This window comes from Pezoporus occidentalis, unplaced genomic scaffold (assembly GCF_034315485.1).
Source record: "Pezoporus occidentalis ecotype Australia unplaced genomic scaffold, CSIRO_AGI_Poc_V1 ctg110, whole genome shotgun sequence".
Classification (NCBI taxonomy): Eukaryota; Metazoa; Chordata; class Aves; order Psittaciformes; family Psittacidae; genus Pezoporus; species Pezoporus occidentalis.
Genome location: NW_026912887.1, coordinates 2,161,035 through 2,182,810, shown reverse-complemented (window position 1 = coordinate 2,182,810; position 21,776 = coordinate 2,161,035). Strand labels below are relative to the sequence as shown.

Below are 21,776 nucleotides of genomic sequence, written 5' to 3'. Positions count from 1 at the left end.
TCTGCTCACATAAACCCAAAGCTCAGATGGGCACAAGAATCAGGTTCTGGTCGCACAAGTGGTGTCACCGTGTGCGCATGGTGTCGCCCACGTCAGTGTTATTAGCTCTGAGATCATGTTCCTCATCTTCATGTAGCTGTTTGGGTGATTAAATCTAAAGCGTTTTCTGGTTTCCTTTTCCATAGCTGCAGTGGCTGTGTTTTGTGACGTGTCCTGCTCGATGGCAGCTTCATTTTAACACCTCATTCTGTCTCTTTTCTGTCCCCTTCGCAGCAAAGTGCATTCAAGGGCTTTAAGGACCTTCAGTGCTGTTACAGGACCAACCTGTAAGCTCACAGATTCTTGTGTAAAGCTCTAGAGAGTATCCCAGGGTTGATGTTTTGGGTCTGTTATTGGGAACGCTGCCGTCCTGCCCTGTAGGTTTCAGCCAGGTTAAGTGTTCCCCACGGCAGGGATCTCGCACCCTACTGTGAGAGTGTTTTGTTCTTGTCGCCGTGCTCCCGAGATCTGCCTCTTTCTTTTAACTAAACCAAAAATCACCAAGTACCTCTCTGAACCCCTGCAGAACCTGTACTGTAACCAACCTGTACAATTTGTATTGCTGTACAAAAACCAATCCAATAAAAGCATTCAAACCTTCTAGGGCTTCGTGGTCAGATTTCGGAATTACCGTGCCTACAAGGATGAGTAAGAATGGGAAGAAGCTTTGCAGCACCACAGGGATGTATGGGATTAGTCTTTGCAAAGCTTACTTGGGCAAATGGGTGTAAAGCCCCCAGAAGCCCTGGGTGTGAGCTGTCCTTGCACTGGGTGGTAGCAGCAGGTACCTCCTGCTATAACGGGGTGGCTCTCGGTTTCGGCTCAGGGAGGTCAGGTTTGCAATGGGGCATGCAGCTGGGGCAGGGAGGAGGTGGCACTTCCCCTTTTCCTTGGGGAGGTGCTCATGAGGCTGCAGCTTAAGAGGAAAGCTGTTTCTTGGGCTATACAGAAACGTGCTTGCGCTGCCTTAGCACATCAGAATAGTTCCTTCAAGGTGTGGCTTTCATTAAAGTCGCTGTGAAAATCTGGCGAACCAAAATCACTTCTTGATTAAGTGCCTGGGATGAGACGTGTGCTTATTCTGGTCCCAGCACAAGGGGGATCTGAATGCTTGTGTCCTGCAAAGTGGGCAATGCTTGACTCACAAAGCTCATGAGGTTTGGGGAAAAGAACTTGTTGGAGCTCAGCACCTTTCCTCAAAGCTTTCAGTATCAGGTGTGTTGCAAAGAATCAGACTCATAGAATGGTTTGGGTTGGAAGGGACCTTAAAGCTCATCCAGCTCCAACCCCTGCCACAGGCAGGGACACCTTCCACTAGAGCAGCTTGCTCCAAGCCCCTGTGTCCAACCTGGCCTTGAACACTGCCAGGGATGGGGCAGCCACAGCTTCTCTGGGCACCCTGTGCCAGCGCCTCAGCACCCTCACAGGGAAGAGCTTCTGCCTAAGAGCTCATCTCAGTCTCCCCTCTGGCAGGTTAAAGCCATTCCCCTTGGCCTGTCACAAACAGTATGCTTCTGCAGAAGGGGCAGTTTAGATGATGCAACGTTTTCTCATCCTTGTTTCACTGCTAATTTCTGATCAGCGTTAGTCCTAACACCTGGTTCAAGCAAAACCAGCTGGGCTTTGGGCAGACCCCACCCTCATCACGAAGGATGTGAGCTGATCTCCATGGCCATTCGGCCTTCCAGCCTCAGCAGGTAAGGTGGGCAGGGTGGAGAGGGGGTTCTCACAATCTTTCTGGGCCCAAAGAGATATTTCTACAGCTAGAAATGGGTAAGCTTTGAGAAGTATGTGGAAGGTGCAAATGTAATGTGGCATTTTGTATAATTTATTTATTGCAGTCGATAAAACCATGATGTTCCTGTGTCTTTGACCTTCTTTTCAGACCAGAAATGGTTTTATTAGACCACAAATGGTTTCTAGCAGTAGGTCTGTATGAAAAACAAGGGGGTTACAGGAGGAAGAGGATGAAGAGTGGAGTCTGAAGTGGGTTTGGTGTCCAAGGGGGCTTGGTCTGGCCTCAGGAGGAGCAGAACTCATGGTTGTGTTGGTAGGTGCTCAGGGTGAGTGCTCTCATCCTGAATCCCTGCACCAAGCTCTTCTCATGAGAAATAGGAAGCAGGGAGATAGCATCTGCAGTGGTACATGTTACTGCAGTGATCACCTCTGCATCCAGGTTAGACATCGAGGTGGCTGCCCTCTCAAGAGGACTGAGGTCTCTGAAGGGCATCACTGCTGTAATGCGCTGGCAGTGACCCTGCTGCTTTCCCCCTTGGGCACAGCAGCTTCTGGAGAGGCTGAGCTGATGCGCGCATCAGTCCAGGAGACAAGTAGGGGGCTAACACAAGGTGCCTTCATTACCGACTGTGGTAACGTCTGTACAGCAGCACTGAGTCATCTCTGGAGCCGTGAGACCCACCAGAGAACCTGTAAGCAAATACATGGGACCTGTTTGGCAGTGGCTGGTCCCAGTGAAATTGATTTCTGATCTGAAAACCGAGCTGCAGTTGTCCCCAGCGTGTTCAGAGCATCAATTCTGCTATAAAGAACTCCTTTGTATAACTTTTGTTATTAGGTTATGTTTAAATACATTTAAAAAACCACTAGAAAGCCCCTAATAAACTACTTCATAGTGAGGACCTTTGCTAGAAAGGCCAATTTTGCAGCAGCTGTTTTAGCAGTCAGGAAAGCATTCTGTAAGTACCCTTTATACAGAGGATACCACACGAGCTAGCCGAGGCTGGGTCTTCTGATCTTTGGTTCTTGTTTCAAGATAGGCTCCTGCGCCCACATTTTGTGTGGGAAAGTCTCTGTGATGCTCATCAAAGCAATGACTTTTGTACCTTGGGTTAGAGCTGTAAGAACGTGTGAACGTGTTTGTATGTGCAGTGGTGAGCTCTTATCAACGCGGTGTTTCCTCTGAAAGCTCCATCCCGGCGTGGCAAAAGCTGGGTATTGTGTGATGTTTGTGACAGAGTCAGCCTCTATAACAGAGGTGGATGTGGGTGACTGCTTCTGGCCCCCTGAGAGCGCCCTACTTTAAATACAACAGAATTTCCCTTTACTGGATAATGTAGGTGCCTGTGTGCGAGGGGAGTGTTCAGAGCCTCAGTGGCAGCCAGCACGGAGCGCTGTTGTGTTGGCAGCTGTAAAGCGTGTGCCTGCCTGGCTGTTGTGCTCCAATAGCCACAACTACATAGGGCTGCTGCACACGTGCCTAGAGCAGGACACGTATTTCATGTGCTGTAACGGGGCTCTGAGCCAGCAGATCAATTCCCCGTTATTCACAAACCCTCCTTCTCCTAGTTAAGCACCAAAACACCAAGGAACTACCACTGGGTTTTCAGGAGCGCCGTGAAACGGTGTCTGATGCCTGCGAGCCGCCAACGCTGAGGTGTCAGGAGCAGCTTTGTTCTTACAGCTCCGGGTCCGGCTGCTCGCAGCGCTGACCTCGGGCTGTTGCTGCCTCGAAGGCATCATCTCCGCTATAGAAACCTAAGAGAGAACCTGCAGTTTGGCTTTACCTGCTACGAGGTTTCCGAGGCGGCACCCGCCGCTCGCAGTGCGCGGTGTTAGATCCCGCCCCGGCGCTGCGCTGAAAGCGCTTCTGGGGGGCACCGGCCCCATGTGAGCCCCAAGGGTTGCTTGGGAAGGGACGTTGGCAGCCGCAGGGCTCTTCACCAGCCCGGCCTCTTCCTCTCCCTGCGGCTGATAAACGCCTGGCCGGGGTGAGCCTGGGCGAGCAGCGCCGCGGTCCCGTGGCCAGGGGCTGACCGGCGGATGCTGGGGTGAGTGATTCAGATGGTGACAGGAAACCAGAAGCTCAGAGGAGCTGACTCCAGCGTTCGTGGCTGTTGGCTGTGAGAGAGCGGAGGAGATGGGAACCACGGCGGACAGCGGCTGAGCTGAGTGAGGGTAAGGTGGGAGAGGGAAGGAGGGATGGGGACAGAAGTGCCCGTGGGGTTGTGTGCGGCTTTGGGGGCACTGATTTCAGTGAGCTCGGAGATCCTGGGCTGGACCTCGGTCACCCTCTTTAAAGAGGGTTCACCCCTGGAAAACCCTTCTGAAAGCCACACGCTGGGAGTTACCCCGCACTGCTGCTCGTGGCCGTCACCCGACAGGCTCCAAGGTGTGAAAACTACCTCTGAGCACCTCCAAGGTGTGAATAATAACTCTTCCTGGCGGCATTTATGCCCCTCTGACCCAAGAGGAGACTCTGCCCCATACAACCTGTTTCACAAGACTATTCTTTAACGCCTCCCCGCTCCATCTGGTGATGGTTTTCAATTGCATGATTTCTGTGTTCACCTCTGCTGCAATATTCTAGAAGACTGAGGCTGAGCTGCCCTCATCCCACATCCCATCGGTCCTGCTGCTGGCTCCTGCCTATAGTTTCTGGGGCTGCTGCAGCCTGCTCTGTTTCCCCTTCCAAAGCCCAATCCTACGTAATAGCTGACTTGAGCTCCACTCTCTGTGTTTTCCAGCAGTTTCAGGGCTGACTGGCATTAGGTATATGACTGTCTGTCTTTTACTGCATATAAAGGCTTGAAATTGCTAATCCTGGATGAAAAGAGCTTTGTTTTTGTGGAAGTTTTCTCTCGTGATCAACGTTCAGTGTGATACAGGCCAAGAGGTAGACACTTAAGCAGAACAGGATAATTTTAGGATAATTTTGTGTGATATTAGCTCATTTCATTGCTCTGGACTATGTAAGAGTACTGAGTTACGTCCATGTGGGTTGCCCATATCTGCGGTTCCTAACATGGCATCCCCCTGGACTCCACAGCAGTGATGAAGGATGCTGCATGGCTTTGATGCTGCCTGAAACGGGGGAAGTTAAGGATAAATACAAGGTATTTCTGCTGCCTTGCTGCTTGTGATTAGGATTTTGTGCTGTGTTTCCCACCTGAGGTGTTTTAAAGCATTTTACAAAGTGATGATCTACGTGAAAGCTCATCTATCGATTCCTGTTTTCTCTCTTGTCCTGTGTTCTATTGAAATGCATCTACTGCTCCCTTGGTGTAAAGTGAAGCAGGGTCTGTTTGAATTGAATAGCTGTAGAAAACCAGACCTTATCTATACAGCAGCAGCTTTCCGAAGCAAACTGGTGGGAAATGGGACATGGAGGCCTTTGGAAAGGAGCTTTGCTGGAGGCTCAGCACTGGTCCTTGAAGTGGTTCCAACCCAGGAGCTCCCTTGGAGACTTCAGTTCCTCCATGGATGGGGCTTGCTGGCGCAATCCGTGCAAGGCAGTGCTTCTTGCCTTGGAGACGTTGAGTCAGGGTGAGCGGTGCGGCTGTGCGAGGAGTCCCTGTGCTAATTTCATATGGCGAGGTTCTAAATAAACTCTACATTTCCTGCCGTGACTCATCCAGTCAGTCCGAATTAGGCTGACTCTATGGCAGACTGGTGCAGAGCACACAGCTTTCTGGAGGGGACACGCGATGGCTGCTTTGTATTTGCCTTTGGGGCGTTTATTTGTACAGCTAGGTTGGGTGCATGGTATAGACCTGCAGTTTCAGTCCTCCTCTTACAACGTGAGAGGCTTTGAGGGCTGCGCTTGGTGCCTGCAAAGGGCTGAAATGACTCCCTTAAGAGTGATCTTGCAGAAAACCAGCCACATCAACACATTCCACGCTCTCCTGGGCTCTCATCAAAGAGTTTAAGTATGGTTGAAGTGCTCTTAAAGGGTTTTTAAGTGGGCTTTTTGCCTCTTCTGCTGCCCTTGGAAGGATCCTCCAGGCTTTCCATCCATTAGGAACTTTCTTTCTAGCCTGTGCATACCCCCCTTACAGCCACTCATTTTAGAAGCAAGTATTCTCTTACTTAAATAACATCTTTTCTCACTTTGGTGAGAAGTATCTCACCCTAATGTCCATGCACTCTCAACCTCTGCTTTAGTAGACTTAAAAGTGAGAGACCTTTTCAGTCTTCCCTGGTAAAACCACCTCTCCCTCCTGTCTCTGGGTTTAATCCTTCATTTAGGACTAGAAACCCTCCACACCAGCTGATGGGGCTGGCACGTACACAGGGAATTATGACTGGCAAATTCATTCTTCCCATTGTAAACCCTGTTTGTCTCTTCGCTATGAATACCCGAGGCCATGAAACGAGCAGCCCCTGTGCAGAAGGCATGCTTCCCCCTGCCAGGAGGGGTGCTGTGCTGCAGGGACCGTGCCTTTACCCAGCCTCCGGTGTGATGTTCTCCCTGGAATCACTCATTGGGAGCGGCTGCTCCTGGGGGATTTGGCAGTGCTGGTGCCAGAGGCACGCGCTGTGGCTGCACCAGTTCCCTCATGCAAGGAGGAACTTCTGTCAGCACGAAATGGTGGGGAAAAACCAATAGAAAAGGAGAACAGGGAAGTGCATAACAGAACAGGGCATTTCGACAGCATCCGAGTGTCACTCCTGGAGCTAGATGCGAACCTGTTTTCTCCCCATGTTTGAATTTAGCACCTTGAAAGCAAGTCATTAACTTGGTGCATCCTTCGGATGCACTCGGGCCTCATCACAGACCTCAGTAGCTTGGGTTTGTGTTTTCTCCTCTTCCATCTCCCCAAGGCAGGGAGCAGGGAAAGCACGTTCAGCCTTCCAAAGACTGCATTTATATGCTGCCAGCCGTCTGCTCGTCATAAATCTGTTCATCACCTCCTCCCATCGGCTCCTTACGAGAGGAGCTTTGGGCACAAAGAGAGGATATCCCTGCACTTGAGTGTTTGGTGAACACAAGTAACAACCCCTGGGCTGGTGCTGTGCTTCTGGCTTGGCGCCTGCAGGAGCTTTCTCCATGGGGGATGCTGTGATGGGGATGGGATGTGTAGTGCCCTGCTCGGCATCACTGCAAATATCCACCATTGGTGTTCCCGTTGAGTGAGGGGCTTGGGAGCAGCCTGGGTTTGTGGTGTTACTGCCCCACTGCAGAAACAAACCCAGCTGTGGAAGGGAGATGGCAGCCTGCCCTGCAGCAGTACAGAAGGGGTCAGTGTAGTCAGGTGCCTTCAGCTCTGATCTTTAAAGGAAAGAAAAAAGAGGGGGGGAAGCCAAAACACCCCCCCAACTGCACCAGCAGTGTTGCAGCCCTTTGTATAATGAATTTCAGTCACCAGCATAGGGTCAGCTTCCCTTAGCTGCCTCTTGCAGATGCTTTTGAGGTGATCCACAGCTCATGATTTCCATGGGGGATGCTGAGCCAAGGGAAAATGATGTGATAAACCGCATGGTTTTGACTGGGTGCTGGTCCCGCACCCCTGGGGCAGGTCCATGGCGTTCTGGGCATGCTGCTAATTTAACACAGCTCATCCCATCATCTTCGGAACGTGCTGCAAGAAACTCTGGGGGAAAGGCCCCTGGGGAGTTTATAAAGAGCAAAGCCACAGTGCAGCGAGTGCCGGGAGCTGCTGTGTCCTTGTGAGCCCTTCAAGGCAGCCTCGAAGGGAGCAGAAATAGACCCACTTTGCTCACAAGCAGAGAAGATGGTCTCGAAGCCAACTTGTGCTGGGTGTGGGGTCACTTTTGGGCAGCCAGGCTGTGTGTGGGCATCACTGAGAGGATGCTGACACCAAACTTCACCCTGTCCTTCTGCAGTCCCTCCCTCCTGGCAGGGACAAAGCAATGCTGCGCTCGAGGGGCTGTTCAAAGCAGAAATGGGAGACTGGGTCTTTCCTTTCTTTCCTCTGCCTCACACTGATTTACGCCATGGTCATTATGACAGTGGCATAGGACTAGGACTCCAATGCCAATCTGGACCACAAACCTTCCACCAGCATCCCTGGCTACAGCACTGAGCAGCTGGCATGGGCAGGAGGATGCTTGGTCAGCACTGAGTGACTGGCATGGGCAGGAGGATGCTTGGTCAGCATCGAGGGCTGGGCTGCTGCAGGAAGAGTTTTCTCCACTGTGAATGGGGAATCTGAGTTTGGGCAGAGAATTGTTATTTATTCTACTTTACACACACGGAAGCAGATGGTGCTAAGCAGGGTAGAACTGAGAGGCCGTTTCCTATTGTCTTTTATTGCTATTTGTTTAAATAGTTTTAATTATTGTAATTATTTCTCATATATCTGTATTTCCTCCAATCTATATACACACATTTCCTCCTTTTAACCACAGTGGCTATACCAGCACAGTACAGGCTTAAACTGTAATAAGGGAGATTGCAGTTAGGCAATAGGAAATCTTCCTGCAGGCAGAGCAGTGACGTCCTGGCCTTTGGCAAGTTGAAGTCTCCCCATCCCTAGGGGCCAAAGGAGAAGTTTATTAAAAAACAAAAATAGATTAAAATAATCTGTAAGTAAAGAAAAATCCATCCCTGGGGAATAGCAATGGGTGAAAGGATCCCTCTCGCTCCCAGCAGGCCGGTTGCTGGGGTATTTATAGGGTGGGTTGTATTTTAAAGGAAGAAACTGAAGCCAAATCATGCTGATCCTTACAAAGTGTTACTGCTGTTCGTGGAAGAGCCTCTCATGGAAGGGAGGGGAAGAGCTGGTGTCTGAGCCAGCCCAAGGCAGGAAAAACTGTGGGGGATTTAACATTTAAAGTAACTCTGTGCTGCAGGGAAATAGCCAAAGCTTCTGGTACAAAGGTCTTGGAGGCACTTGGGAATATTCAAAGCTGCCCTTTTTGCCTCTCTTCCAGATACTAACAGACGGTATCTTCTGATGATGGCAAAGTGTGTTACGGGAGTGGGAATGAGCAGACCCGAGTGTGGTTTTCCTCTTTGTGCTATTGTCCTGAGGCGATCTTCATGAGTCCCTTTTCTTTCCCTACAGTGAAATAGGGGTTTACCTCCAGGTCTTAGTGGAGCACTAAGTGTGCATGGGCCCCGGACCAGAGCAGCAGGGAAAGGGCATTGCTCTGCTGCCCTGTAACACAACCCTAAAGCCTGTTCTGCACCCTCAGCAAGCACCCGGCCCTTTGGGGCTGTGAAGGCAAAGGGCATGTGTCTGGGGGGGTGGAAGCATGCCAGTGCTCACAGGCTACCCTTGCTGCTCTGTTTCAGGCTGGATGCGGCCGGGCCATGGTGCAGATGGAGCTGCTGTGGGCAGCCGCCGCGCTGATGCTGCTGGGGGCTGCCATCAGCCTCTGCGCCAAGTGCCAGCGCTCGGGTAAGGTCCTGACCATGTGGTTTGGGTGCTGCCTGTGGCCCCGTGCACCCCTTTGCTCTTGGGACGTTCCCTCCGGGAGGGTTTGGTTCTGCTCAGCCATGTGCCAGCTCAAGGAGCTTTGCCCTCGCAGGGATGCTCTAGGGTCTCTGCTGGTGGTCACAGAGCAACTGAGGGAAGGAGCCTCTGATTCACAGCACCCCTTCCCTGGGGTGGGTGCGACACCCTGGGCTGCAGACCCCTCTCCCTGGTCACTATGGGGGGTGGCTTTGGGAAAACCCACCCCGGAGGAGCATCTCCGGATGCAGAGGCTCTGGGGCAGATGGGCAGGAGGAGAGTCTGGGGGATGAATCCAGATAGACACTAAGTACAAAGAGAATGGGTGAGCACCCACCCTAGTGGGGGTTTGAGCCCACCTCTGAGCACGGTGTGGGCTTTTCTGGGGCAGAGAGGCTGCAGTTCAGGGGACAGGAATGGGTCACTTGCTCTGGTGTCTGAGATAATACAAGCATGGTTTAAAAGCATCAGTCAAAACTGCATCACGACTGCGGCTTCTGCTGTCCTTGCATGCTCCTGGGTGAGGAAGGTTTGTGACTGTGTTTTATTGGTCTTTCTGATCTTTAACTCCCAAACGATCCTTTTCTAAGGACTTTTTTCTCCTTTTCTTCCAGCTACCAAGCGAGAGAAGCAGCTGAATGACCGGAGGAGCCAGTAAGTTGCTTTTCCCAATCCTTTGCTGTTTCTCCCCAGACAGCTCAGTCAGGGTGAGACCTGGCCAGAGCCAGACCCGCTCCATGGATCACAGCTGGGATAAAATAACCCCAGAATGGGGAATGCGGGGCAGCGTGTGCCAGCCCAGGGGCTGCAGAAGGGGTAGTGCCTTTACAAAGAACCACCCAAACTGACACTGCAGCTCTGACCGTGGCTCCTGTGAGTCATTCACCAGCTGGGAGAAGCTCTGTGAGAACTGAAAGGGCAAGTCCTTATCCTGCCCTGTTGTGCCCCAAGATGAGGTAGAGAGGTTGGTAACTTCATAAACAAGGCCCTTGGCTGGTCATGGTGGGACCCTGAGCCAGAGCAACCACCAACGTGCAGCATGAGCAGTGAAGGAAATGCATTGTACACACCGCACCCCACTTGTTTCCTCCAGCAGCAGACAAACCACAGCTTGGTGATAAAAGGAAAAGGTGAAAAAGCTGGCTTGTAACCTTTGATATAGGAGTAAACACGGTGCAAAGGGGCTTTGCAAGGCCTGTGTGGGGTCAGGGTGTTTGTTTTGGCTCTGCTTGCCGAGGATGGGGGAAAGCTCTGATGTGGTCCATTGCAGACTGATGTTAAAGCCAGCGCAGGCTCTGTCCCCCATGGGCTTGTGTTGAATTGTCCTGACTCCTTGGAACTGATACCTGGATGAGGTGGTTTGGTTTCAGGCTCATGGTGGTGCCTGCTCCTGTTAGAAATCTGGTTTTGGGGTAGTTCAGGCTTTCTGCAAGCAGAGTAGGTTAACTCTATGTTTGCAGACCTTGTAGTGAGGTCCTTGGACTCCTCATCTACCATGGCCAGCTTTGTGCCATGAATACTGGCTTGGGACAGGGGGTGGCCCAAGGGAAAGGGGAGGAAGGGGATGCTTTCAGGGTCCTAAAATCAGAGTTAATAGGTGCCCGTATGCACCTGCCGTGGAAGAGCTGTTGAATCCTCTTGTGCTCTAAAGAGCAGCTCTCGTGTTAACTAAAACGTGGTTACTGGGCATCTGTGTTATTGTTGATCTTGTATGTTATTGCTTTCAAGTTGATGTTAAGGGATGTTGGGAGGGCCGGGGAAAGCAGCAGAGGTGAAGCAGTGGGGTTTGAAGCCATTTCATGGGTGAGCACCCAAGTTTTTTGTGGGTGAAAGTACTCTTCTGGCCTTAACCCATTCCTAAAGTGTCAGAACAGGAATTATCCTAAACGATGTTTTCCTCATCCCAAGTCCTTCTCTGAGCTGACGTTGGCTGCTCTGCCAGTGGCCCATAAGCACATCTTGACTTTAAAGGGACAAATTGGAGCCTGGGACACTGTTCCCAGCTCATAACAGGTCCTACATGATGTGCTGAGCGATGCTCCCTCTGTGTTTCATCCAGCCCAGTGTGGAGGCTGCGCTCTCCTCCCTCCACCCACCAAACAGGGAGGTCTCTTGCGTTTGCTTTCCAAAATTCAGCTGAGGTTGTACCTCTGTTTTTTCCAGGCTCAGAAGCCGGCAGAGTTTTGAGGTGATCCGATCCCATTCCAGTGAGTATGAGCATTGATGGGGCTCCTACATTGCAGGGGGCAGGTCCTGCATGCACAGAACTGGGGGGGGAGTAAACATAGAGTCACCTTGAAGCCAGACGATGAAATGTCATAGGACTGAGATTGTAAAAGCCACCTTAGATGCTCCTAGGCGTGTGGATTCTGAGCTCTAGGAAAAGAATCTCCCTTTGCATTGAAAATAGATGGCTAAAGCAGTATCACCAAAGCGCAGCCTCTTATTAACTGGGGCTCTTCAAACGGCTCTGCTCACCCTGTGCAAACAACAGCGTGGGGGAACCCAAACTGATAGTGAGTCATTAACCATCGCCCCCTTCCTGCTTCCTGCAGCAAGCTGGGCTAGACACTGACCTTTTGATTGTGATCCCGACGTGAGCTGCTGATGGGTCTGCGTTAAATGTCACCATCTCCAGGGTCCCATTCCTGGCACCTGCCTGGGCCCGAGCTCCATAACCCCCTGCATGTCTCTGCTTCAGCCCAGCCCAACCGCAGCATCGCAACGTACCGATGCATCCTGCAGTGTGAAGGGACGGGTGTTGAGCATGGGAAAGGCTCCAAATCGAACAGGTTTGGGGGAGAACAGGCAATAAGGCAGCAGTTGGGGTTGCAGCTTCCTCTGGTGTGTGTTTGCCAGCTCGGCACTCTGCACAGACACCAGCTTTCCCTCCATTTGTTTCCTTTTTGGCCATTTATGAACTTTAAAAGAACGCTTTGGAAGCGGTTTTGGGATGTGTTAGAAGAATGCTGGCCAGCACCATGGGATCTGCTGTGGTGGATGCTCTGTGCTCTTGGAAACACCTGCTGCTACCAGGACCATTAACACCCTGTTTTGTTCCTGGTGCTAGCTATGACCCGAAGGCTGGAACAAGTTAAGGAACCTGAGAACTTATCAATAGTGAGGTAGGTAACAAACCCCAAATAAACAAAATCCCGCTGCAGAGCCAGGGTTGGATAAGTTCAGCCAAGATAGGCAAATGTTTTGGATTTGGGATTGGGTTCTGGAACACATAAATGTGCCTTGGGCTATGCTGGTGTAAGAATCATAGAACAGTTTGGGTTGGAAGGGACCTTCAAAGCTCATCCAGTCCATGCCCCTGCCATGTGCTTGATATCTTCAACTAGACCAGGTTGCTTAATTTATTGATGGTCAATAGCGGGTTTAGGCTCTTTCTGGATTTTCTGCAGTTTGGCTGCATTCTGCTGGCAACTACTTAACCTGAATCCAAGGAAATGAGCTGTGGCTGTACATAACAGGCACGTCATGGAAAAGAAGTGGCCATTCTGTGCTTATAAGCAGTTTGGCACAAGAAATCCCCTTCTCCCCATCACCAACGCCCTCCTGAACTCCATGGCTGCAACAACTCTGCAGCAATATTCAAGCACAGTTATTCCCATCTCGGGATTTGACTCCAGGCTCTTCATCTCGCGTTGCTCGATGTGTATCCTGTCATAACCTTGCAGGCAGGTTTGGCACATGGTCTTTCTGGCTTAGTCACTGCTGTGGTTTGTAACCCTGTTGCTGTTTGCTCAGACCTGGAATTTTAGCTCCTTTTTCCCTCTGTCAGGAAAACCACCAAGGAGCTTGGTGCCACCCATCACGCTGGATACGGTGAGCATCCCCCTGGGACGGGAGCTGGTGCGATGCTCTCCCCACCCACAGGGGAGCACCCCATTCCTAAATGGGGATGTTGCAAATCCTGGCTCATTTGTGTCGGTGCCTGCTGGGAGCTCCCACTGGGAAGATGGAGCCTCTGCAAGGCTGGTTACTCACAGCCAGACGTGGGCAGGGCAATGAGGTGTTATCCTGGGAACAAGATGGGCAATGATAAAGCTCACTCTTGTCAGCAGCACTACTCATGGTGCTGCACAGTGATGCTTAACAGGACCTAGCCTGGGTCTGAGTTGAAAATCCAGTGCTGAGCAGTCCTGGTTAGAGACACAGGGCCAGATTATTCCAAGCATCACCCCTGGCTGTCCCAGTATCTGGGGCATTCAGTCCTGCAGCCCTGGCCCCAAAGAGCCGAGTGGGGACAAAGCTGCTGATACCAGAATGCTCAGTCTCTCCATCATTGAACTGCTCCCATTTGTCAGCCTGAGTGTAAGGCATCCCTCTGCTTTTCCCCAGGGAGCAGGGCCGAGTCCAGGTATCGGGATTTCTGGACAGGTAAATGCTACGGCCCAGGGGTCTGGGGAGGAAGGGTGATGGGAAGTTACAGGGATGGGGAACTGATGGGAGCACGCAGGCAGCCAACGCTGCAGCTGGGCTTGGTTAATGTAGTGATTGCATGTAAGACACGCTGACCCTAAGAGGATTACTGGTGCATGGGGCTGTGCTCTCCTTTCCCAAACCAGGGAGAATATTCCTGATCTCCCTGCCAGCTGGCAGGATCTGTCCATGAGCCCTGGTTTTCTCAAGGCCTGGGGTGGATCAGGGCTGCCTCCCCCTGCTCCAGCCTCCTGGCTCTGCGTGTGGATGGTTTTGGGGGCTGTGCCGGGGACATCTGCTTTAGCTGTGCTTGGGGCATTTGTCCAGCTGTGCTTTGGGGTGCTGGTTTGGGTCCATGCAGTGGTATCTGTGCTGATGGCAAACCTTTTATGCTTGCAGAAGACTGCCTGCAAGGTGATGATGCCTATGTGTAAGTAGCTGGGTGCTGCCCACCAGCATGATGGAGCAGAGCCATACTGGTCTCAGTGCAGCCCTATCTCTCTTCTAGCTCAGGCTGTGGGCAAGAGGAGCTAACTCTGACTGCTCTTCCTGCAGGGAGCCCATATCTCTGGATTACTACAACAGTGCCACGTTCTTCACACCACCCAATGGTAAGGCCTCCATGTGAGTGAGATGGGTTTCTTCTCAGGCCACCAGCCTAGCTGTTGTGGCTCAGGATGCTCACAAAACTCTTCTTGTCCAGGTCTGTGTGTTATTGCCATATGGCTTGAAGCAAGTGTGGGTCCAGGAGTCATGTTCATTAAGGGGTGTAGTGGAGATGTGGTGCTTGAAGGATGCCCAAGCCCCGACCAGTCCATCTCTTGGCTATATCAGGACAGCCCAAGTTTATTCTTGGTTCTAACTGCACAAAACACTGTTCTTAGTCTGTTTCAGCACCAAACTATCCATCACTACAAGAGCATTCAGGGTAGTGAGGCCATTTCCCTTTTCTTAGCTCAGTCTGGTTTGTGTGAGCAGAGGCTGCAGCCCCACATGGTCATGGCCAAAAGCACGGGAATGGGCACATCCTCATCCCAAAGCTTTTTGCCAAGGGAACACCTTCAGACATTTCGTGTGCTTGGTTTATGAAGCCGGTGAATGGAAGTGGGGTGAAACACGCTGCTCCATACAAGTGCATCTTTGCAAGGCAAATACTGCATCTCTGCAATGTTCCCACCTCCCTGGGTACTCAGCACTTCTCTGCACTGACTCGGACACTGATCTATTTTTATCTAAAATGAATTTCAAAGCAGGAATCCTATTTTTATATAAAGAGGCGGGGGGGGGGGGGCACAAAAAAAAAAAAAAAGAGATTAACAAAAAAATAGGAAAAATACCTTGCTTACCAAAACATTTACCTTATTTAAAAGAAGAGGCTGGAGGGGGAGAAACTGCACTGTTATTAACATGAATGGGTTTGTATCCCTTATTAGTTTTAATGCTTTTCCAGTGGCTGAGGGCTGCCTAGAGCCAATGCACGTGTGAAGCTGCTGCAGAGCTGGGCTGAGTGGCTCCTTTGGCTAATGCCCTCCCCTCCTGCCCGGCATGGTTTTAGACAGCAGAGCCCTCACCCGTCAGGGACTGCCTGTCCTGGCTGAGCTCAGTGTTGCTCCCCTTCAGTGAGGCTTTGGAGAAGCACTGAGGGTCCCAGCATGGGCCACAGTGGTGCTTATGGGGTCTGTAAAGTTTCCCAGCTTAGGGGCCATGTCCACACCAAGTGCTGTGTGTCAGTCGTGGTGTTGGCATCAGTGGGTGCAGGTTTGGAGGTTAGCAATATATGGTTCAGCTCCTCATGGGCCCATCCAGGGCTGAAATAAACAGCAACAGAACAAATGCATTGGGAGTTTTAAATTACTCCAAGCTGGTTTTGGTTCCAGATGCTGTTAGGTTTGATGTGCTTGGAATGGGGATCAGTTTCCTTCCTAGAAACTAAGAACAAGCCCAAGAAGGCTTCACGGTTGCAAACTTAATGCTCCGCAGGAAGGAAAAACTCCTTCTGACTGCCAGCCTGGGCTGGGAACCTGGGGATTCACTCCTCACCTTCCCCTGTTCACCTCAGGGCTGCTGTAGGGCTGGTAATTATGCTTATTGTGTTTATTCCTGGCCATAGGGAAAGTCCTGGTGCCTCAGGACCAGCTTCCACTGCTTGCCCTTGGGTGGCTCCATGCTGTTGGTGATGGTGCTCCCATGGTGCTTCAATGACCCATATGCTGGGGATGCCTCATCCCTGGGTCAGCGCAGGCTGTCACAAAGACTGATGGGTTTTTACCTAATGTGTGTTTCTCTGTGGGAAACAGCCCTCTCCTGCAGGTGCTGAGGGATCTTCACCTACTCTTCCTTCTGTCCTTTGTCCCCTCCCCTTTCTTCTCTCCACCAGAAAAAGAGGAGGATTCCCATTCCTACCAAAACATCATCATTGGACCGCCTCAGGGCTCGGATGTGGGTAGGTGCTGCTGTTTTGGTTCACGTGTGTCACACACACCTGGGAGTGCAGAGAGAGAGGGTGACCTGCTCAGCTCAGGAAACCCTCCTCATTCACAGGCTCAGCTCTTCCTATTGTAGCCAGGGTGCCAGGGCTGCTGCAGGCACAAAGCAGACCTGAAGTGTTTCTGCTTGCTGCAGGAAGATGCATGTGATAATACTTAGGGGATGAGAGCTCATCTCCAACTGATCCCTTTGACTTGGAGGTTTCTGCAGCAGTTTGGGGTCTGCATTGCTCCTCGAGGTTTTGAGTGTTGTTACAGCCAATTCTGATCACAGTTGTAGCCCCCAGCTCACCGTGGGGTTTGTCACCATGTCCAGCCCAAGAAGCCTGCAGCCAGTGAGCTGCTGGAGGGTGGCATTGGACCACAATGTCAGCTTAAGGGCTTCCAGCTTCTGCCCTGGGATGTTTCAATCAGAATAGGAAGTCAACTTGGTTTCTGTCAGAGACTGAACACAACACTTTCTGCAGTGCTAAAGCCTGCCCTGCTCCCGCCGGAGGAATCAGGGGAGGCAGGAGCAGCAGGGACCAGCCTGATCCCATCTGTGCCTGCAGATACCCAGGCACGTGGTTGAGGCTGGAAAAGCAGTGAGGCAGCATCAGCAGATGTAGGGCAGGACAGCAGCCGCCTGGCTGGAAACTCAGCCACGTGGATGGGGCGGTAGAAAGGGGGGGTGTCACAAAGGCTCATTTTTAGTCCCTTTGCTGTTTAGCATCATCCTGTCCAAACTCTTCTTGGTCACAGATGATGCTGCAGACTACGAGAACAGCTCGGCGATATACACATGGCAACTCCATCAAGCAGAAGGTATGTTCCCAGTAATTGTCTGCTAAGCAGGAACGGGGCTCATGGGCTCTTGAGCAGTACAGACCATGCTCACAGCAATGCAGCCATTGCCCCCGTCTTATTTGCCCTCCCAGTCATCCGTGCTTAACACATATGGCAATGTGCAAACGGGTACACGAACTCGTACTTGAATACTGCTGTGGGGGGATGTGGTGTTTCTAGTACTGAAAAGGCTACTCTCTAGGTGGCTGTGCCTAAACCCTGACCATGGGATGCTACAGGAGGACGTTGCTCTTCATGTCTTATACCCTCTTAGGTTTTGAAGTTGCCCTGGTGCAAGCTCAGCCTTGTAATCCCCTTTGACAGAGAAACGTGCAGCACGCACATCCCAACACTCTGAGCAACACTGGTCAGCCCAACACTGTCCTGCAGTAGTCAGGGGTTCACATTTCTTAAGCTAACCTTTAAACAGCAGTTTAACATGTGGCTTCCTGTGAAGCTTATTTGTAGTCTGGCCTGGGAGATAGTGGTGAACATATACATGTATATATAAGAGCTTTCTGTCTCTGGACTGGAAGCTGTGTAAGTAAAGTGATTTTTGTTATCCTATTTGCACACTTTCTCTAAACTAAATCTAAGTCATCTCTTTTGGCTCTGAAAAGCTGTCTAAGCTCACTGCTTGCTGTGACCATTTTGAATCCCCTTCAAGGAGACCTTGATGCTGATCTGAGGTTTCTTGGCCCAGGCACAAAGCCACGTTGTCACCAAAGGCTAAACACTGGCAGAGCACAGAGCATGTCTATGGTGTGAATGTGTTTTTAGATCAACCCACTCACTGATCAGTGCTTCCCATCCCTCACTTGCAGCTCTGCAGACAGAAAGCCTGGATGATGAGCCAGACTATGTCAACACAGCTCCTGCATCAGGCCCTGCCCCGCTGGCAAAGCAAAGGTAAAGGAGAGCCAGTGGTTGATGTATTTATTTGGGGGTGGGAGGATTTGGTTTATGCCAAAGAGAGCTTGGTGGGAGCTTTGCCCCTTGCTGGCAGGGAAGATTAGCCATGAAACAGTGATAAAAGTGCTCTAATAGTAACTTTTATAAGCAGTTCTGCATCTATTCCTCTTCCACAGAGAGCTTGTGAGGAGGGGGGATTACATTTCTGTGTTAGCCATAGTGTGGCCCTGCTTTTTGCCCTAGAAACATAATGTAGCGAGCAGCGGAGTTAAGAAGTTGAAAGCTGGGATTAAAAGTCAATGGACTCACTATTTTTACCCCCCTCTCATTTCAAGTACTCTGTGTAAAGCCTGAAGAAGTCCTTAGCTGAGCTGTAGGAGCACACCAGTGAGCACACGGGGACTTCCATCCCTCAGAGGAATCTCTTCACCAAACTGTGCCCAAGATCATGCAGAAGGTGCCACTAAAAGGAAGCAATGCTCTGCTTGAAGTCCCATGGAAGTCCAACTGCAAACCTGCAACTGGAGAAAGTACTCAGTGGCCACGGGCCATTTCCCATCTCATTTCCCTGCATGTCTACTGGAAGGAGGATGGCCACTCTGTGCAATGTTTTCTCCTGTCAAGCATGAAATGAATGTTTAAATTGCTGAGCAGTAATGCAGCCAGCTACTTAATTTGTCAGGGTGACTCATGCATGGTGGTATTAAGGCATAGGGATTATGTTCTGATTTAGTTCCTATGCTCTCCCACAGAAGCAGTTTCCTACAAGAGAGGAACTGGCAAGGCAGTGGTTGCTTTTACAACAGCAGTGGTTCTCTGGAGCTAAATGTCATATGAACCTGTTCACCAGAGCTAAAGAGGATTAAATCCCTGCCTTATCCACAGCCTGTAATTCACAGTATCCATGGCAGTTTTTCTTGTGTTTCACTATCTGTTTTATAACAATACAAAGACCCTGGAACAGCTGAGAAGGTCAGATCCACAGCTGCCAGCCTGAGAAACTGCACCAAGTCTTTTTAGTCGTGCTGTAGGAACATCAGCCCTGAAACACAGTCCTTGTCTCTTGAGCCCTAATGCACAGATTTGGCACCGTTTTACCACTTATTTATTAAAGTTGAAAGGCCTCCAAAGAGAATGCAGTGGTTTATTATGGCTTGCTATGATGCAGATTTTGTCTGAGTGGTTGGGTGAGACAGAGATGGAAACACATGATGATCTTAAGGTCCTTTCCAGCCCTAACTATTCTATGATTCTGTGACATGGAATGATGCATAGGATCTGATGGGGAGAAAATGTAGCTCCTTAAAAGCCACCTTCTTTAAAATCAGTTCAGAAAACTGCTTCAGGAAGGGACACAGCTCACATACACTTATTCAAGACAGGTAAGAGTGAGCAGAGAAATGGAGCTAAGGGTGAACAGGCTCTGGAGAGGGAGAAGGGGCTGTCAGCTGCTTCCTGCTGCAAATGACTTAGCTGTATGTCTAGATCATGGGTGGCTAGTTTGTGCACTGAAACAGCAGGAAGGTTGGAGTTTAGCTTAGCAGAAGCCTTGTAGCTCGTACAAATGTATTTGCTCCTGCTTGCAGGGCCATGTGGTTGTCACCACTGGTTCATCTGTGGTGACTAACTCAGCACGCAAAGAACTTCCCACTTTTTCCATGAAGTGCTGCAGACTGTGGATTTTTTGCTGGAGGGGAAGGACGAGCTCCGTTTCCAGTGATGTGCAGTGATGTTACACCTACTGCTGATTCATCTCCTAACTGGAGGGAGCCATTAAATGATTGGGAAAAGATTAGCAGCCAAAAAAGATCCTTGGCATGCTTTAATAGACCCAGCTAGAGAGCTCCCAGAAAGTTCTAGCTGCTAGGTGAACACTACAGTACCAGGTTTACTGCCTTGCGAAGCAGGGACATGGATTACACTAAATATTTGCTCCTGGTATAAGGTTCCTCCATTGCCAAACCTGAGTTTGAAAACTGTGGAGCCGAAGAAGGCAGGGCAGGAGCTGAGTCTGCAGCATCTTCCCTTGTCTTACTGGGAGTCTGAGCAATTCCCCCCCTTGCATCCCTCCAGAACAGCCGGTTGTAGCCAGGGGCAAATCTGTTCTTAGCTTTGTAAAGCTCTTCAAGTGCTTTTCAGCCAGTCACCTCATCGCGCTGAAACATACCCAGGGGCTGTACAGGAACTTTCATTGCACTGATTACAGTTGTGTTCTGAAAAACCTTATGGATTTTGCTTGCACTGGGTATGTGCATGTGAGTGTGTTCACCGACACACTGTCCTTCCAGGATGTTTTAGGTGTGAGAGGATTTCTGGTGCTCAACCAGATCTGCCAGAGCCTGTATTGTCTGAACATAACGCAAGGAGAGATGACATCTCCCCTGGGTGCATGTAGCTCTCTCCTCAGGCTAGGTAGGCAGCCAAGTGAGCAATTCACTTCCTGTTTTCAATTTAAGATGCATTAGAGAAGTAGGTTTGGCACTGCTGGTGCATCTCTTGAATGGAACTGGGGAACCTGAGCCAGCTGCTGGAAAGCAGAAGCTCTGCCCTCAGAGAGGGGGGTGAGCAGCCACCTTTGGTTGAACAGACTGTGTTGGTGGCCTCTTGGGCTGATACTGTTCTTCTTAGGAAAAGTATGATTATATGCCACAGTGCAGCAAAGGATTAGCCCAGAAGAGAGCTGGCTCCAAACTGGAGCTGTGAAATGCAGCTACTTGAAATGGCCTCAAGTTGCACCAGGGCAGATGTAGTTTGGATATTAAGAAAACTATCTTCACCTAAAGGGTTCTCAAGCACCAGAATAGGCTGCTCGGGGCAGTGATGGAGTCACCATCCCTGACGGGATTTAATGAGCTTGCAGATGTGGCTCTGAGAGACAATTTAGTGGTGGGCTTGGCAGTGCCTGGGTAATGGTTGGACTCGGTCTTAAAGGTCTTTTCTAACCAAAATGATTCTATGACTCTAATATAGTTGAGAAGAAAACCACGTACACTAGGTAGGAACAGACCCTACATGTTTCTCACCCTTCCGCTGGCATCAGCACAGAAGAGCAGATAATGCCTGGGCAGGATTATACGTACATCCAGTGGGGCAAGGCCCAGCCTCATGAGCCCTCCCAATACAACTTTGGGTATTTTATGAAACTTTGCAGTACCACTTCTTTCCCTGTTCAGCAATGATCATATTGAACTAGAGAGCAAAGACAGGGTAGGCTGGCTGTGATGTACAGCCAGAGAAAAATGACTTGCTCTTTAAATGTGCCTGATTGCAGTTTCTGCATCTGTAGAGAACTCGGCAGTTTAAGCCCCTTCATACTAAATTATTAGTCATGTATTTAACAGTGTTTGTGCTAGTAGGGACGTTTCACTGGCTGAAAATCAAAAGGTAAGTCCAATAAATACCTAGTGAAGGAAAATTGTACTTCTGATTACTGCATCCATTATTCTAAGAGCTTCTTTGCTTTATTCCATTTTGGAACAAGCTCAAATGTGCCAGCACTTTAGCTGCCACTTAACTTGCTCTCCTGCACTTTGGATTAAATAGGCTTGTCTTCAGCCTCTGTCAGAGGGGCTGCAGAAAGTCTTGACAGGGCAACTTTCGATGCTACAAGCTCTTGCTGCCAAATCTCATTACCCCTGTGGCCGAGTCAGAGAAAGGGAGGGTGCGTGCAGCCTCTACCTTGGAGCAGGGGCTGGGCTTTGGGCTGAAGCCCAAAACTGACGCTGCAGTGAAGATCAGTTTGGCAGTGACACAGCTGTGGTGTGGGCAATTCAGTATTTGGGGTGCAAAATGTCAACAGGATGAGTGGGGGGAAGTACAGGCACCCAAAACTTGTACCTCTACTGTGTTCTGTTTGACTGCTGCAAGTAGAATGTGCTTAATTATATTAAGATGGCTCTGCTTGGAGACACACATCTCGCATCTG

General features: G+C 50.4%; 1 protein-coding gene across 5 annotated transcripts; it reads left to right on the top strand.

The window, feature by feature from the left end:
- Window positions 1–1,561: 1,561 nt before the first annotated feature.
- On the top strand, window positions 1,562–18,986 carry LAT2 (linker for activation of T cells family member 2). 5 transcript variants are annotated; one of them, XM_062632275.1, is made up of 13 exons: window positions 1,562–1,736; window positions 9,038–9,143; window positions 9,812–9,851; window positions 11,361–11,404; window positions 12,268–12,322; window positions 12,988–13,031; window positions 13,548–13,586; window positions 14,028–14,058; window positions 14,137–14,239; window positions 16,006–16,071; window positions 16,856–16,918; window positions 17,764–17,848; window positions 18,187–18,986. In XM_062632275.1, exons 2-13 carry the CDS (start codon window positions 9,056–9,058, stop codon window positions 18,219–18,221), a joined length of 693 nt encoding a protein of 230 aa, XP_062488259.1. In that variant the 5' UTR covers window positions 1,562–1,736; window positions 9,038–9,055; the 3' UTR covers window positions 18,222–18,986. The 5 variants fall into 5 exon arrangements, with proteins under 5 accessions (XP_062488259.1, XP_062488249.1, XP_062488267.1 ...); XM_062632265.1 differs by lacking the exon at window positions 1,562–1,736 and adding an exon at window positions 3,634–3,948; XM_062632292.1 differs by lacking the exon at window positions 1,562–1,736 and adding an exon at window positions 3,637–3,948 and having other exon boundaries at window positions 14,184–14,239.
- The last annotated feature ends 2,790 nt before the right edge of the window (window positions 18,987–21,776 follow it).

What these genes read in the sequence shown, in the direction of transcription:
- LAT2 (XM_062632275.1), top strand. Translation starts at nt 9,056, where the DNA reads ATGGTGCAGATGGAGCTGCTGTGGGCAGCCGCCGCGCTGATGCTGCTG. An exon ending in CGCCAAGTGCCAGCGCTCGG is followed by an intron (nt 9,144 to 9,811) that starts GTAAGGTCCTGA and finishes CTTTTCTTCCAG; the next exon opens with CTACCAAGCGAGAGAAGCAG. An exon ending in GTATCGGGATTTCTGGACAG is followed by an intron (nt 13,587 to 14,027) that starts GTAAATGCTACG and finishes TTATGCTTGCAG; the next exon opens with AAGACTGCCTGCAAGGTGAT.